At 49.8% G+C, this 17,702-nt stretch overlaps 1 protein-coding gene across 1 annotated transcript; it reads left to right on the top strand.

Moving 5' to 3' along the window:
* Positions 1–483: 483 nt before the first annotated feature.
* On the top strand, positions 484–9,714 carry PM20D1 (peptidase M20 domain containing 1; the record flags this gene model as incomplete). The annotated part of the gene is made up of 13 exons (XM_080633129.1): positions 484–685; positions 1,466–1,552; positions 1,808–2,040; positions 3,227–3,313; positions 4,084–4,217; positions 4,655–4,774; positions 5,303–5,378; positions 5,589–5,650; positions 5,894–5,972; positions 7,069–7,140; positions 7,862–8,030; positions 8,699–8,798; positions 9,585–9,714. 13 exons carry the CDS (start codon positions 484–486, stop codon positions 9,712–9,714), a joined length of 1,551 nt encoding a protein of 516 aa, XP_080489255.1.
* Positions 9,715–17,702: the final 7,988 nt, after the last annotated feature.

Below are 17,702 nucleotides of genomic sequence, written 5' to 3'. Positions count from 1 at the left end.
GGCAAGGAGGAGCATGGATTGAAGCGGGCCAGCACCGTCCCCATCCCACCCCACTGACCGCTGCCCTCCTGCCTAACCTGCGTCCCTACAGCCCCTCCTCACGGGCACCTCTTTCACCCTCAGGCACACTGCGGGAGCAGCATCCCGAGCCCCTGCGCTGTCAGCGGGCTCCGGACACGCTGTGGGCCTTGTTGAGGGGACGCTCCCGTTCTTGCTCGCTGCGGTGAGGACGGGACGCGGTTCACCACGTCCCCAAACCGTGCCTTTGGCATTAGAAAGACGCGATTCCATGCACAGAACCGAACATCCCCATCCCCGATCGACGCCCCCCCATCTCCAACGCGCCCACCAGCGGCTCCCACGCGTGCGCGGAGGGGGCGGGCCCAACGCGCCCATTGGCCACGCTCTGGGGCGTCGTGCGTGACGATTGGTGCTCGTCCGCACCTCAGCCGGGGCCCGGCGGGAGGGTGAAGTCCGCCGGGGATGGCGGGCGGGAGCGGGCTGCGGCGGGCGCTGTGCGCGGCGGGCCTGGCGGTGCTGGCCGCGCTGCTGGCGCTGCTGGGCGCCGTGCTGCTCCGCGCCTACGTGCTGCGGGCCCCGGCCGTCCCGCGGCTCTGGGCGCGCCGCGGAGCTACCGCCGCCTTCGGTGCGGGCGAGAGGCTGGAGCTCAAGGAGGCGCTGCGAGGTGAGGGGGCCCGGCTGGGCCCGCCCTCCCGTGCACTGCACCTCCTCGGGGCCGTGGGTGCCGCATCCACCCGGCCGAGGGTTGCCGCCGGCCCCTGTTTTCATGGGGTGTCCCAGGGCTGGGCGGTTCTCTCCTCAGGGAGAGAGCTTGGCAGCAAGGGCCGGGCAGGGCGCATGGGGAAGGCGAGCAGGGCAGCAGTGAACAAGGGCACTGTGTCTGTACCCTCGGTTGCCAGATGCTTTTAGGAAAGCTGTGATTAGGACCCAAGTTTTGCATGGCAGTGATTTGATGTTGGAGAGTGGCCTTGTCTGACCCTGTTTAAACGACACAGGAGGCTAGAAAGACAAACAAAAGACCTGTCTTTATGAAACAATCTGTTATCACAGCCTCACTATTGAAAAAGAACCTTGAACTGCCATCTGGCAGCTGCCAGAATAGTCTGTGACTATGAGGAATTGGGTCACCCAGCAAAATGCAGCTGCTTCTGGACAGTGGCGTTTGTGACAGCACCATTCAACACATTAGGATGACGAATGGAGTTGAAGTATCTAGGGAAATACCTTGGCTGGAACTAGAAGGAAGTCCGGGTGTGCTGCTTGCACACAGCTCTGCTCAAGTAGACTCTTTTGGTAGTGGCAGCTCTTCCTGTCCTGTGAGATAATCTTTAAAGCCTGGAAAACACTCAGGAACATAAATATTCCTTTCCCTTTTGAAATGCAATTTAAGTCTTGTTTGACTGATTTCGGTGTCGAATGATTTCTATTTCGTATTCCATTGAAGGTGCTATTAAAATCCCAACTGTTTCTGTATCTCCAGAGGACTTGAATACAACTGCCATGGCAGAGTTTGGGAATTACATTCGGAAAGGTACTAAACTCCTTCTTAACCACCTCTGCTGCTCAGTTTTCTTTTAGTAACTGGAGGGTGCATATGGGGTTCTTGAATAGAATGGAACAGATTTTAAGCTTGGTTTTCCTCCAGAAAGGACTGGCAAAACCTCTGCACTGTGCAGTGATGTAGCATGGCCAGAGCTAGAACAGAGAAGGTTCAAATGGCTTTTTGCAATGGTGGGGTTTGGTTCTTGAGTTGGTTAAATGACCTTTTTAATTCCTTTCTTCACAGTCTTCCCAGCTGTGTTTTCTTCAGAGTTCATCCAACATGAAACTGTTGGTGAATACAGCCATCTCTTTACTGTCCAGGGTTCTAACCCTCAAATGATGCCCTACATGCTGCTTGCACACATGGATGTTGTGCCTGCTCCCCCGGAGGGTTGGGAATTCCCTCCTTTCTCAGCAGCAGAGCATGAAGGATTCATCTATGGACGAGGAACTCTGGATAACAAAAACTCTGCCATAGTACGTCGCCTTGGTAATATCATTTCAGAGAGATACAGAGCCTGATAAAAGGTAGATTGGAGGAATCTGTTCTCTTGAAACTCACCGTATTGCCTCTCCTGCCCCTCTTTGCCATATTTAAATTGTATGTCGAATGCTGTGTTTGAAGTCAGGGATAGACCTTGTGCGCTTTCCCAGGTGTCATACGGGCATTCAGAGCCAAACTTGGCCCTTTGCAAAGGCTTGAGTTTCAAAATAAACGCTGTTGATTTAATATTAGAGTCAAATATCGTCTATCTAGCCTGTGGCAGAACAAAGAGCTGGTGTACGAAGTACATTTGGGGGGAATAAAGTACAGAAAAGATTGATCTGTGAGGGGTTTCTCATTTGAGAAAAGCCTGATGGAAAAATTAATAAGGAAAATAGTCCTCTGTGACTTGCAAAGATCATTTCCATGGCAGGCTTCTTTTTCAATTTAAATAGATGTTTCACAAAGCAGTGTCCCAGAGCCTGTGGCTGCATAGACGGTGTTCCTCGAAAGTTTCTTTAGGTTGTTTAATCATCAGTATCAAAGCCTTGCAATTTACAGCCTTGGTTTGATGCTTCCTTGTACTGTGAAGTACATGAGTAACTCTGCTTATTTGGAGGCAGTGTTATTTCTACTAGGAGAAGAGATTAGCTTAAATGGAAAAACCAGGCGAGATTATACCAATACAGCAAACGGGAGATTTCATTTCTTCTTCTGTTTCTGTCATCTTAGCACTTCTTGTACAAAATTGAGTTCTCAGTCATATAAATGGATTTGGAAGCTCAAGTTGGAGCCAAGCTGCGTGTTGGACAGGCAGCTTAAAGAACAGTGAGTTCCTTGGATAATCCCAACTGTGCTGGGCTTCCTGTGCAGTTTGTCCCTGACTTCACCAGCAGCAAGAACAAGCTGACACTGTATTTTGTGTATGCGCACTGTCACTGTGTAGCACACTAAGTCTTAAACATTAGTGATCAAAACTGTTGCAGTGTGTTTCCCAAAGAATGTGAACATCCCCAGTAGGAGCTGTAGAAATAAAAGCTCAACTGTGAACAGGACAAAGTCTCCTTAAGGGCTGTGAATGCATCACGTTTCTTTGACATCACATTGCATTCTTTCATGCTTCTTCTCCTTCCTAACACACTAGAATAGTATAATACATTCTGGGGTTTTTTTCTGCAGGGGATTCTGCAAGCTCTAGAGTTTTTGCTGCGGAGAAATTACAGACCCCAGCGATCTTTCTATGTTGGCATTGGCCATGATGAAGAGGTATTTTCTTTCACTGAAATAACAAGTTGTTTGCGTTGTTCATGTATGTAACAAGGCTTAATTTTAAAACATTGTTTACCTAGAAAGTCTTTCCTGTTTTTCTTGGTTATGTGGGTAGATCCTGTGTCAGGTACGTGGGCATAGTTAATATTGATTGTTTGGCTTTACGTGACATTGACAAAGGGGTTGGTGAGATGAGCAAAGAGAAAAGAACACAGGAGGGTGCTAGTGCAAATTCTTTTCTGCATGGAAGGTGCAGCAGCAGTCACGTTTTGGAGTCCGTGTAGTACAGGAAAAGCTGGCTTAAGATTTACAAGCTTGTTCCAAATGGTCAGGAGGAGCAACCAGAAATGTTCCCTGTTTGTTGTGGCAATGCCCACTGGTGCAAAGAGGCAGATGAGGTGGGTTTCTTTATTCATGTTCAAAATAGAAAGAATTATTAATACCTCTTTAAAAAGACTGACTTGTGGAGCTCATGGCTCTGATGTATCACCGTGTCCAAGAACCAGGGGTTCACAGCAATGTTCAGTAACGTGTGGATGAGAGCGTTCCCCAGTGTGGATATAGATTCATCTGCTACTGGGCCATTAATGGTCCCCAGTGAATTCTGCTGGGAAGGATCTCCTGACAGGTTGCTCTGGAGCTGCTCACTAGGGGATTTCTGGCATTCTTTGCATTGTAGCACTGGGCACTGTCAACAGCAAGATGTTTTCCAGTGTTCTTCCCAATGGGATGGCTTCACCTGATGAGTTCCTCTGTGATTCCCACAGGTGTTTGGTCGGAAGGGAGCGATGGAGATGGCAGCTCTGTTGGAAGCACGAGGAGTGAAGCTCTGCTTCTTGCTGGACGAGGGCAGTGCCATACTAGATGGCATCGTCACGGGGGTGAAGAAGCCAGTAGCTGTGTAAGAGAGAACACGTTGACTGTGGTGAAAATGATCCATTTTCAAGAATTAATCTGTAAGAAATGACCTTGCTAATGGCAATAAAATACGTTTTCAAGGCGTGTGGCAGTGTTGATGCTGCTAAAGCTACAGCAATGCACAAAGTGCAAGCAAAGGACCTTTGGTGTTTGCTTGCTGTCCATCACAGCTATGCTGACAGCAGCAGAAGGCTGCATTTAGCCAGGACATGCATGCTTTTGCTGTAGTGTCTACTCACTGGAGAAGCAGCCAAGACATCAGCCCTCCAAACATCTAAAGTTTATGTTGAGGATTTGGTGTTGCTCCTTCTTTAGTGTTTTTTATGATCCTAAAAATACACAGTGTAGATCTTTTTGCCTGTGGTCTGTGCACGTGTGTTTGGAGTTACATTAATCATTTACTTCTTTATCATTGGACAGAATTGCTATCACAGAAAAGGGCTCAATAACACTGAACTTCACTGTGGAAAAAGAGCCGGGACATTCATCCTTTCCTCCAAAGGAGACAAGTATTGGCATTCTTGCAGCAGCAATGACCAGGTGAGAGCTTCCCTGTCATCTGACATCCAGGAGAGTTCAGCAGGCTCCTAAGTCACTGATGGGTGAATTCCCAAAATACATTGAAACTTGTAACTCCCTTTTGCAATGCAATCCTGAGCAAAGGGACAATTGCCAAGTAAAATAGTCAGAATGTGACTGGGGAAGTCATCTCTGTACATGTCTGTGTAGGTAGCAGATTGGCTCATAAACATGTCTTTTAGAAAAACTTAATACATGAAGATGTGATGGAATTTGGTGTGATATTTTTCTAGATTTCCATGTATTCCTTATAAGTGTCAGGCTTTGGGATTTTTTTCAACTGTTCTTCCAAGAAAGTCTTTGTATGGGACTGGAATGCTCAGACATCAGTCAGGGAGCTGTGCTTGCAGATGTACTTTCCAGGAGAGGACAGTGCAATTGCATCTCAAATCCATGGATGCATTTCAGAAATCAAATTCCTATCAACCTTCTGGAGTGATAATAGTCAGAGGGGTTCTAAATGCCACATGTTGATGTGCTTTGCTGTAGACTGGAGCAGAATCCCCTGCGCAACCTGTTTGGCCATGGGCCAGAACTCATGACTATGGAGCACCTCGCATCAGAGGTGAGGAAAGAGCTATGATTTCATTCCCAGATTTTCATATTAGAAAGTGAAGAGCATCTGAATTTCGAGTGTAGCTACATAGTTCCTGGAAAAAAGGAGGCTTAAGCTGGCCTTTCCCCAGATCATTGTTTCAACAAGTGCTGAGTGACTCTGCGTTGTCCTGAAAACTAGAGAAACTTTCTGATTCGTGGTTTTATTTCTTCCACTTAGTTCACATTTCCCCTCAATCTCATCATGAGCAATCTGTGGCTGTTTGCCCCTGTTGTCAGCAGGTAAGAAAATACATTCTTGATAAGCATTCCCAGACCTCTCACCCTTCAAAGATGAAGCCCATGAGCCATTTCTTGTCTTCCCAGGAAATACTTCTACCACTTTGTAGCTTAGACAATGTCAGTGCTTTCCTGTTAATAACCACTTTGTTAACTGAATAGGCCATTACTCAGCTTATTGCCTATGGAATTGTGGTGCTTCTGGTTTACTGATATTAAACTTCTTTCTTGTTTCTTTCTTGTAAGAGTTCTTGCCTGGAAACCTTCCACCAATGCCTTGATTCGAACGACGACAGCGGTGACAATGTTTAATGCAGGAATCAAGGTAGCTTCACTTTGACCTTTCTCCATGTAGTACAATGAGAAATTGAGGCATATAGTTTCCACCTATTTATACCTAGTTATAAGATCAGTATGGGCCCTGGTCTTGGACCCTTTGCGGTGTCACACCAGTCTCATTTTCACTCCAGGTGTGGCTTGGTTTTAGCCACAGTTGAATATTAGTTCCTTTCAGAAGTATCTGCTGTCTGTCACAAAAAGATCTCTGTGAACTAGTGTCAAGATTTTAGGGTGGAAAAGACTATTTTCTGTGTAATCGTACAAAGTATCAATGTCAGTATTTGAAACTCACTGTCCTAAACACTTCCCTAGCCCAGATGGGGTTGTGTTTGTGAGCACAGGTCTGGCGTTTACCTTTGGTCAAGTATGGAGTGTGCACCTTGGACCGAGTGATAACAGGTTCTGGCTGATACAGCCAGATCTTGCCCTGATAAGGAGGTGTAGCTATCCAAAAATACTGTAGCCCTGGAAGATAAGCAGGCTGTTTGGTGCGTCCCTGAAAAATGTGTTACTGAAAAGCATCACTGGACAAGAAAACAAGATGCAGTGGCTGAACAGTGACACTGAGTGGCCAGGAGAGAAGTGACACCCTGTTCTCGTCTTTTCTTTGTTGGTTTGGGTTTTTTCCTTACAGTTCATACCTTTTTTGTGTAACAGAAGTATAAATATTGATTCTGTAGAAAAAGAGTCTTCAGTAACATCATTTAAATGACTTACGTGTCTCATACTGGGGAAAAGTAATATGAGGATGAGGTACAAATAGTGCTTAAAAAGACTTCCAGGATTTCTCAGTATAAAGTTTCTGAAGGGACAGGGCTTGTCTCAAAAGGAAAACTTCTGTCTATCAGCAAACTTCATTTTTTGTTGAATTGATGAATATTTCTTTGTGGATTTATCTACATCCGAGATGAGATTTACAGTGTTTTAACAGAGAGTACAGAAAGAGATCCCACATTTCATGTTAGTGGAAACAGTGAAGCATTAGGCTGGAGTTGTCTGAGCACTTTCTGAGTTTGCACTTGGCATTTTAATCTGGTTTGAACTTCCTGTGAAGTGCTGGTTCTTCCTTTTTTTCTTTCTAGCTAAATGTCATCCCATCTTCTGCAAAAGCAACTGTGAACTTCCGCATCCACTCTGCAGAGAAGGCCACCGAGGTACTTCCAGCCTTACAGCGACACTTGGCCATTTCATCTCCCCCTGTATTCGTACAAGCAGTAGAAGGGGACGATTTGGGAATTGCTCCTTTATGGAGAAACACAGCTTTATGTCAGAAACACAGCCTATCAAATGCCTTTTCTCCTCCTTTGAGATGGATTACAAAGTGCATTGTTTGCTGTGGCTTCTGAATGTGGAGCAGAGCAAGAGGCAGGCCAAGCTTGGAAGCGTGGCTTGCAGTTATATCGAGCAGGCTTCAGAAGCCTTTTTGTGCCAAAAGAGCACATGGATCACACGTGGTTATGAAATGGAAGCGTTAAGGTTTGTGACCTGTGAGAATATGGGAATCTTACACACCTCAGTGGGTATGAAACATTGGCAGTAAATAACATCTTCCCTTCCCGAACTTCTGCTGGAAGTTTACCTCTGTGGAAGCTTTTCCTGGATTAGTTACTTCAATGACCTAACTACCAAGTTGTCAGGACTGATGCAGCCCAGGAATACCTTGAGACAATGATGCGCATCTGGTTACACTGAGGTCAAAACCAATTACCTTAAGTATCAGCCATTCACTGAGTGAGAGGAAGAGAGGCTGCCCTACAGTTTCAGTCCTAACTCTGCAGCTATATTTGACTGACAAATGTTCTCTGGAAAGTGGAACATTTGTGGCCATCTCTCTCATTTCTTTGGCTTGTTTAATGCCTGCCTTTTTACCCACAGGTGCTAGAGACAGTTAGAAACATCATTGCTGACGACAGAGTGAAGATTGATGTTGTGGAGGCATTTGACCCCCTCCCCACCAGTCCTTGGGATGACCAGTCATTTGGAGTCCATATTTTCCAAAGGACCATTCTGGATACTTTCCCAGATGTTGACAGTGTAGTCCCAGGTAACAGCAAGCACAGGATGATGATTGTTTCCTCTCCAGCTTCCACCCTGCTTTGCTCTCCCTCATCCCCCACTGTTGACTTGTTTCCATGCTGCATGTACTCCTCCACCCCAGCTGTTAACTGCTGGAAGCAGCTGGTTTTTCCTCTTGATTCCCTTCCCTCTTTATGTTTTCCAAGTTTTCTTGTTGTTTTTTAGTAGTGGAAGTACAAAAAGCAAACAGGAAACTGACAGGAACAATGAGCCTTCCATTTAACTCTGCACATACAAAGGAATCTCTTCAGGGAAGAAAGGAATTGTGAGGGAGAGTAGGAGGTCTTCTTGCTTTAGGTCTTCTTTTATTGTTTTCATAGCTGGCAAAGCCATTCCTGCTCTTCTGTATTGTGATCCCAGCCCCTTCCCTTCCTCACAGCTCCTTCCTAGTTCAGTACTGTTTGTTTGACTGCAGTTTGAAGCTTAAGCTTCAATGTCTTGGGTGTTCTTACAATGACTGAATCATATGTTCAGCTCTTAGCAAATGTTCTTCCAGGATGTACCAATAAGCTCTTCCCAGTGCTTTTTTGGAGGTTATAAAGAACTGTTATCAGACACCTTTCCTTTCTCCTGGGAAAAGTGGGGCTCATGAAATTGCTGCTGTCATGCTAAGTAAAGCTGAGGTTTGTGTTCCAGGCACGTGCATTGGGAACACGGACAGCAGACACTTCACTAACGTCACAAATGCTATTTACCGCTTCAACCCACTGCTCCTGAGCTCAGATGATCTCCCCAGGTACTGTATCCATGTGCACATGGGCAGCAGTTCGGGGTGGAGACCAGGGAAAGAGAAGATGATCAGTGTTTGGCAGAAGGAAACCCAACCTTGTGTACCTTGGCGTGGTGGCGGTGCTGCTTCACGTTCCATTAGGCCACCCATTTCCTGCAGACCTGGGTGCTGCACAGAGAGGGAGGGATGGTAGTTAATGCTGGGAGAGCTTTAGCACTTCTTCTTCACTTCACATGCAGACAAGACCTCGTGTAGGTGTCCCAGTGGGCACTGCGGCAATGCTGGGAAGCTCACTGGATCCTTTATACAGTGCAGCAGAGTGGAAGGTGGTGTTCTGGTAGTTGGCCTTGTTTAAGAGTTGTATCCATCTGTTTGGACACATGCCACTCTGAACTTACTTGCTCCTTAAAGCTGGAAGTTAGGTTTCCTAGAGCAAAGTGACAACAAAGAACATCATCATGCAAGGGATTGTTTGCTTATTTAGCATGTACTGGATTTGTTGGTTTAGTGAGGTGCGAACGATACAGGAGGAGAGCTCTTGTAGCCAGGACAGTGACATAAATAGGCAGGGAGCTGGAATACTATTTTTTCCTTTCCACATACACCATGATCTGTGCTCTGAGCCTTAGAATCAGTCAATTTGGTTGCCCTGAGGAACAGATATCGCAGTATTTGGTGTATTTTGCTGTTGTGCATTGCATTATGAGTGAACAAGCAAGTAGGGTGCTGGGTGCATGCAGGTGGGTCACAAATACACCCTGGACTGAAAAACATTCTTCTTTTTACTTCCAGGATCCATGGGTTGAATGAGAGGATCTCAGTTGAGGGTTACGAGAAGCAGGTCGAGTTCCTCTTCCAGCTCATTCAGAACTGTGACACTGAGAAGCTGCCGGAGCCTCACGCCAGCTCCCACGAGCTGTGAGGAGCACCCCTGAGAAGAGCAACTACTGAGGTGGCTGAGGGGATGGAGGGGTCTGTGCTTGTGTTTCATAGTAAGCTGCATCTGGAATTTGGGGATTGTACATTGTGATTTCCATACAGATGGAAAAACTGCTGGTTGCTGCTTTAGCTTGTGGTTTGCTGGACACAACACAACAACTAACCCTGATCCCTGCTCCTCCTCTGACATCCAGCCATTAATAATGGGATTCATTTTTTCAGCACTTTCTTTAAGCCTCTGAAATTGGCAGTCACTTAAATCTGAGCTATAATCAGCAGTCACTCACCTGTCAGTAAAAGAGGTGAATCTTCTGCGGGTGCTTTTGTTAACTCATTTGATGCAGTTAATGGATTCCTCACAGATGACGTGTGTGTCAGAAGCTCACGTGGAAGGGCTGTGCCACGGTGTGGGTTTCATGTGACTGGCAGAGTTACTGCAAGGGTTTGCTGCTCTGCTGCTTGATGGGGGCTTCTTCCCCAGGTGATGCTTTCAGCCAGTGGTAACTTGCTCCCACTGAGTTCTCCCATGCGTGCACTGATTTCTGCCTCTAGTTTAAAATGAAACTGAGCTCCAGAAGTTCCAGTGAGTTGCTTTAACTGTTGTCGCCCTGATCTTGGAGGTGCCGAAAGCTTTTCTCCCTGTCTCTTCAGTGACTTTGTGTCTGCCTCTCACTCCTTGGCATGGCCATGGGTGTGTTGTGTGGTGGGTGGCAGAGCGAGGAACAGCAAACTACATCACTGTTGCCTGCTCCTGAATCACCTTCTGCAGTGTGTCTCTTGCTCCTGTGAGAACTTGCTTGGGAAGGCTGGTGAAGCCCTTCAGTTTCTTCCAGTGCAGCAGGAGCCTTTGTTCCTGCACTGCCTGTGCCAGCAGTTTCACTTCATGCAGCACTTGTGTTGACTCAGCTCTTTGGGATTCCCGGTGTAGACATTTGATGGTGCCTATTTCATCTTGCACTGTCATGCCTTTGTTAGCACTAAAAGCTTAAGCATTCTTTTGGCCTTCAGAGTCTCTTTAGTTGGGGTTACCGTTATTCATTAAACTAAGAATTAACAAGTAGATGTGAGCCAAAGACAAGAGTGGGTGAAAGCTGACCTGCAGGTACTAATGCACCTCCTCCTCTTGCACTGCTGCAGAGGTGTATCTCTCTTTCAGAACTTGAATTATACACTGGAATGGGTGGTGTTTCTGCTCTAAATTCACAGTGTAAAAGGTACCGGAATGGACAGGAAACACCCTGAAATGTATCCTGAAAAGCAGCGATGGAACTGTGATCCCTGTTCTTTCCGTTCCCCATTCTCTTATTTATTTGCAGTCTGATCTTATCAGCCAATGAGCTCGAGCTGTGTCCATCTGCTAAATCACTGAAACCAGATTGGCATCTTCATCTAATAAAACAAGGAATGCAGACTCTTTCCTGATGATTATTCAATCTTTTAATGCAATACAGTCATTTCCACACCTGATTCGACACGAGAGCAAGTCCTAAAGTTTCCATCAAAACAGATCCACATATTTTCCAGCCTGCTTTAATCTTTGCACCCTCCCTGGTGCTTCCCTTTCTCTACCAAATGAGCTCACTCTGTTTATGCATTATTGGGTAGTAAATAGCTTGCATCTTTTAGGGTTTATTTCCCTTTGACTGTTTGCCCTGATGTCATGGATTTGTTTAGCCACGTGTCTATGGCTCTTTTGTGAAGGTGTCAGTCCTCTTGCAAACTCCTGCTGCAGACACAGCAAAAGCCATGTGTCAGAGTACAGCACAGCATCAAATACACCCCTGGCAGTGAGAGGGGAAGGAAGATTTTGTTGTTTAGTTTGGGTTTTTTCTTCTGGAAAGTGTGTATAAAGATGACTGAGTCTAAAGCCATCACTTTGCCTCTAACGGTATGGGGTTAACACTGTTCAACATCTTCATTCATGACCTGGGTGATAGGACAGTGTGTCCTCTGCAAATGTTTGCAGGCTTTAACCTGCCAGAGGGGAGACTGAGATGAGCTCTTAGGCAGAAGCTCTTCCCTGTGAGGGTGCTGAGGCGCTGGCACAGGGTGCCCAGGGTCCTAAAGACATAAAACATCCTTTCTATTTGTAATCTCCTGTCCCCAACCCCAAATCACTCCTGTCTCTGCTCTGTGAGGACTGTTTCTTTAAAGGATGTTCATCTGAAGATTCATTTTGCTGCTGAAAGGAGAGTGAAGGGCAAACAGCCCTGGGAAAGCAGGGTTGGTTTGGCAGGTCCTGTGCAAATGTGTGCCATGAGGTTTTGCTAATGCAGCTTGTTGCAGAGCCTCACCGAGCGCTGCTCATCAGCCTGCGCTGGCATCGTGCAGTGCCTCTGCACCAAGTAGATGTTCAACAGAGCTTTACTACCTATCTTGAGCTATCAAAACCCTAAGAGGGATTTGAATGCTGTTGGTATTCGTGTAGCATGTTCCTGTGTTACATCCACAGCAACTTCCTTTCCTTCCCTGCCTGGAGCCAAGTCTACAAAGCTGCCATTCTCCTGACAACAGTTACTCAAAGTGTCCCATCTGTAGCTGTCCAGCCAGAGCAGGCTGCTGGGGAGCAGAGCAGCTGATGTAGGGTCATGAGGGCTGCTACACCCTGGAGAAAAGGTCACGTTCCACACCTGCATTTTCTAAAGAAAGCTCTGTTGCTGGCTCCTGTTTCAAAGGGCTTGGGTTATTTTCAGCTCCGGGTGACCATGGAGAGCTCAGGCACAGAGCTGGAGGAGAATACAGGAACAAGGTGTTTACAGGGTTGTTTCCTCCAGCCTTGCATTTGACATTTGCATTCTTGGCTCCTTTGCCATATTCCTGGTGTTTCAGGGAGCTGGTAAAATCCATTTTCTCAAGCAAGTGCTGGGAAAGCTTCTGCACTGTGCTCAGCCCACCGCTGAGCCCTAGAGCTGTGAGTGCTGGACAGCAAGGCACCCACCGAGGAGCCTTGAGGTGGCTCAGTCATAGCATCCTTTGCCATCACAGAGCAGCAGCCCTCACCTATTGCTTGGCCTGACCTTCAGTGCTCTTCACTGCTGCCTGCTGCTGCCAGATTGAACCCTCAGGGGTTCTTGCCACTGCCTTGCATCCTCTGCAGCTCCTCACAGAGCTCCAGGAGCTCTGGAACTTGTCCTTTTAGTCCCCAAATTCAGGCTCTTGCAATAACTCTTTAAAGGAACCCCACTGCTCTGACCTGCGAGGTCTCCAGTGCAGCACTGGCAGTTGCCTGCCAGCATCTCCCAGTGCCCATAGCAAGGCCGGGGCATGGAGAGGGCTCTGTATGTGTGTGTGTGTCAGCTTTGCTGTGCAGGCGCTCGCCTCTGCTTTCCTGTTCCACAGCTTCCCAGGGCGGCCGAGATCAAGAGCTCAGCATGGTGGGGAAGGGAGTGACCTGCTCCGCTCAGGAGGGATCCCTGCGCTGAGTCCAGAGCTGGGGAGCTGGGCCCCAGAGGAAGCTGCAGTCAGCTCTCAGCAGGAAGGAAAATGACCGCATGGAAGGGTGGTTATGCAGAGGGTAGGGACAAAGGGTAAATGCTCTGTCACTGATGGATGTACCTAGGAGCGGGTCACAGCCTGGGCAGTGGGGTATGAGACACAACATGCAAGTCATGCAGCACATCCCAGGGTGCTTCTCACTCAGCTTGGGATTTCTCTTTCTAATCCAACACCATTGTGTGTTTTACTGTAGCTCTGTAAATCCTTCCATCACTTGGACCCTCTGCCTGCTCCTACTCCAGGAAGGCAACCAAATGGCAGGGCCTGGCTGCAGCTCCACTATTTCATCAAGTAACCAGTTCCTTGTTCATGGCAGGAACACTCTGCTCAGGGACTGTGCTGGGTCAGTGCTGAGGCTCTCCATGCACTCTGCCCAGTTACCACAGCTACAACAGGTTGTTCTCATGTTTTGTATGGCAAAGGTGATGAGAGAAAGGCAGCAGTGAATCACCACCAGGAATTGATCCAGTGGCCAGAGTAAGGGGTATAAACTCCTGCTAGTTGTATATAGACATCAAGGCCAGCTTGGACAGGGCTTGAGGCGACCTGCTCTAGTGGAGGGTGTCCCTGCTTGTGGCAGGGGGTTGGAACTGGATGAGCTTTAGGTCACTTCCAGGCCAAATCATTCCATGACTCTTTGATGATCAGAAAAAGTCAATCCTCTTTGGAATTTTGGGGTTCATGCTATCACTGGGGCAGCAGCTGCTGCCTTGTGGAATGCAGGAAGCAAAGACCTTCCAGCTCCTCCCTGCCACATGCTCTCACGTGGCAGAAAGCCCTCGGGATGGACCTGCCTGAGCTTGACCTGTGTTTGTCACAGCAGGCACAGCACGTGGGGGACACACGGATTGGGAGCGGTGGTTATCTGGACCTTGGAAAAAGGATGGTGATGGGATTGTTTGCTTCCAGGCTGGTAAAACACAACTTCCGTGCTCCCCATGGCAGGACCAGATTAGGGTCAGCTTCTGACGTTGTTCCTGCCCTCATGAGCTGTGTTTGCCCTGGACTGACCTCTGTGGGGAGAAGTCATTATCCACAACCTATTCAGTCTTTGAGTTTGCCTGTTGAGATTCCTGGATACAAGTAACTAAGAACCAGGTTTCTTCAGCATCCTTGGTCGGAGAGAGCTTGGGCTCCATCCTGACCAGCATTAGATGGGTGACACACAGCAGTGGAGCTCAGCAGAGCAAAGGGACCACTGTGACCACTGTCAGAGGTGGATTGTTTGACTGTGGCTGAACCAATGGATTTTGTTGGACTCTTGTGTGAAAAGGGGAAAATCCTCCTCTCGCCATTGTGGTCCCCTCGGTCGGTGGTGAGTGCTGGGACAGCTTGGGAGTGCCAGAGTCAGGTGTGGAACACGTGGGCACAGAGTGCAGTGGTAAACTCTTTCCAAGCCTTTTGTTGCCCTTGGTACCTGCTGCCCTGCAACTGGAAACCTGTTTCCTGCCCTTTCATCCTCTGCCTTTCTGATCTTGGGGGGGGGATTTTATCTGTTTCTGCTTCCTTGTCTCAGCAGCTTTTGTCTCTGCGCAGCCACTTCCTGAGCGCACAGCTGGGCCCTCTGTCATCAACAAGGTCACGTTCTGGTGCACCATGTTTTTAGGGAGGTGGGGGAAGAGCAGTCACCCTGGGGGAGATACGGCTTTTCCAAGGCAGCAAGGAAAGATGGAGGCAGAAGGAGAGCCTGACAGAGCAGGTTTGTGGTGAGTGCCACAGAGTTTATGGTGAAGGCTCCAGGGAGACCTTAGAGCAGCTCCAGTGCCTAAAGGGGCTACAAGAAACCTGGAGAGAGGCTTTGGACAAGGGCCTGTAGGGACAGGCCAAGGGGAATGGCTTTAACCTGCCAGAGGGGAGGCTGAGATGAGCTCTTAGGCAGAAGCTCTTCCCTGTGAGGGTGCTGAGGCGCTGGCCCAGGGTGCCCAGAGAAGCTGTGGCTGCCCCATCCCTGGCAGTGTTCAAGGCCAGGTTGGACACAGGGGCTTGGAGCAAGCTGCTCTAGTGGAAGGTGTCCCTGCCCGTGGCAGGGGTTGGAGCTGGAGGAGCTTTAAGGTCCCTTCAACCCAAACCATTCCATGGCTTTATGAAAAATTGAGCTTAGGAAGGTTTCTAGATCAGGTTGCTCAAATCGAAGCAGAAAGAAATGAAGCAGCAGAGCCCAGAGCTTCAGAGGGGTCTCGATCCCAGTGGATCTCTTGCTGCCATTGACTGCCTTTGTTTCGATGTTTTAAGAAATGAAGTCAGCAGCTCTGGTCACACTTGACTTGGTATCTGGGGTTGGGGGGGAGGATTCCATTGCTGCCTCCCCCTCTTCCCCTCACACATGTGCTGGGTCACAGGGCCCATTCCTGACTCATGAACTGCCTCCAAGGCTGGGGATGCGTCATGGCTCTGGGTAATCACTTGCTGGTGAGCATTTCCTGGGAGGAAAGGAAAGGCAGGAAGGAAAAACAACTGGTCAGAAATTCCGCTTGGGCAACAAGGCAAAAAAACAAGTGGGGAAATAAGAGGAAAACATGAATCAGAAGAGCTGGTTTCATTCAGGAATTGAGAGTTCTATGAGTCACTCACTGATCTTTGTAGCAGAAGATGCTGCTGTTTACGTACGTGTTTGTGTGAGTCGGTTTGATGTAAGGAGATGTGACACCATTCCCAGCTTTCTTGGCTGAACTGTCTCAGAGAACCCTTGGAGCCGGCTTCTCTGAGACAGTTTCATAGGTTGGAACCCATCTCTTCAGACGGCTTCCATGGTCCCTGGCTGACAGATGAGGTCCCAAAGCTGCGTGTCTGTTCCGTGGCCATTCCAAGCCGGCCTGGCTGAGCCTGGAATAGCCTTCTCTGTGGAGGTGTGGAGGTATCGAGCCCTGGATGGGGGACACCAGACACCGCTAGGGACGGGAGCACAGCAGGGTTGTGCCCAGCGCGGCTGCCCCGGTGGAGATGGGAGCACCCCTGAGCCGGGATCCCCGCTCCCAGCAGCACCCCATGAACGGGAGCACCCCCGGACCGCTCCGCTCCCGCAGCCCCTCCATGTGCGCCCAGCGCCACGTGACCCTGGGGCCACGCCTCCCGCGCTGCGAAGGGGCGGGGCCTCACCGCTCACGGTGGGGCGGGGCCGGGCGTGACGCCACGCTCAGCCGGCCAATGGGTGCGCCGCGCGGCGCGCTGGGCAGGGCTACGATTGGCGGGCGGTGATGTCAAGGCGGCGCGGGGCAGCCCGGCCCGGGTCGGGGCATAGCGCGGCGGAGCGCGGCGGGCAGCGGCGGCCCCGCGGAGGTGAGCACCGGGACACGGCGGCACCGGGGGGGAGCCGGGACCGCAGCGGGGGCTGCGGCAGCGCCTGCCGCAGGGAGGGGGCCGGCAGCGGCGGCGGGAGCTCCCTCCGCTCCTGTCCGCTCGGGGCAGCGCGTCCCCGGGGCCGCTGTAGCGGTGGTGCTTGGGGAGCGCGGTTCTGCGGCCCCCGGACACCGGGGCAGCCTCCGGGCCGCGCTTCTCCCGCAGGCCCGGCTCCGTGCTGGGCTCCTTGGGGCAGCGCCGCTGCCCGGGGGGTCCGGCGGGGTTTGGCCTCCGGGCAGGGCGCGGTGTGTGGGTACCTCCCGGGTGTTCGCTTTGGGGGCGCGGGGGGCAGAGAGCGGGCCTTCCCCAGCACCCCTTACACAGCCCCAGAAGCACTCGAAGGGCTGCAGGGGTAGGTCTGGGGATCCAGGGGTTGCAGGGCCGGTGGTTGTACCCTCCGTGTGTGCTGGAGGAGGACGTGTTGGGATGAATGAGCTGTGAATGCTGAGAGCCAACGGGGTATCTGTGCTCCTCCCGTGCGTTTCAGGTGAAAGAGGAGCTCTTGGAGAGCGCCCTGAAGCCAGCCGGAGGCTGTTCCGATGCCAGCTCCCACCCTGCAGCCTGCTCAGCCCCGTGAGTAACCTGAACTGGGAGCCTGCTGTTACTTTAAATAAGAGCCCTCGCTGGTGCTGTGAGGTGAGAAATCCTCCTGGAAGGGGCCAGCGGTGACAGTCGGAGCGCGTTGGTGTTGCTGGGTGTTTGGCAGAAAGCACAAATCAGGCTGAAGCGACTCCCCCCCCAGCTTCCGACTCCAGTTCTGCAGTGCCGCTGGAGCAGGTACCAAAGCCCTGGTAGCAAGAAGAGCTCTTCTCAGTTGTATCATCTCGGAAACCCAGCCCCTCGTAGCTGCTCTCTGCTTCCTCATCCCTCTGAGCTTATTCACTGGTCTTCATCTGTTTTTCTCTCTGCCTCGCATACCCCATCACAGCAGTCGTGCTGCTGGAAGAGGGATCTGGAGAAAGATGCACTAAAGTGTCACACACCAAGGCAGAAGAGCTTGGATCCTGTCTCAGTGGCTGCTGCACCACACAGTGCTGGGGAGGAGGAGAATCGAAGTGAATCTGCTGTAATTCCCAGTTCCTGCAGTGTTCCCTCCGTGTGCTTGGTGTCCTCCATTCCTGGACATTGCTTGATGGGGAT

The sequence above is a fragment of the Psittacula echo genome (assembly GCF_963264785.1).
Source record: "Psittacula echo genome assembly, chromosome: 22".
Classification (NCBI taxonomy): domain Eukaryota; kingdom Metazoa; phylum Chordata; class Aves; order Psittaciformes; family Psittacidae; genus Psittacula; species Psittacula echo.
The sequence above is the reverse complement of the archived record's forward strand: the minus strand, read 5'-3'. Positions and strand labels throughout refer to the sequence as shown.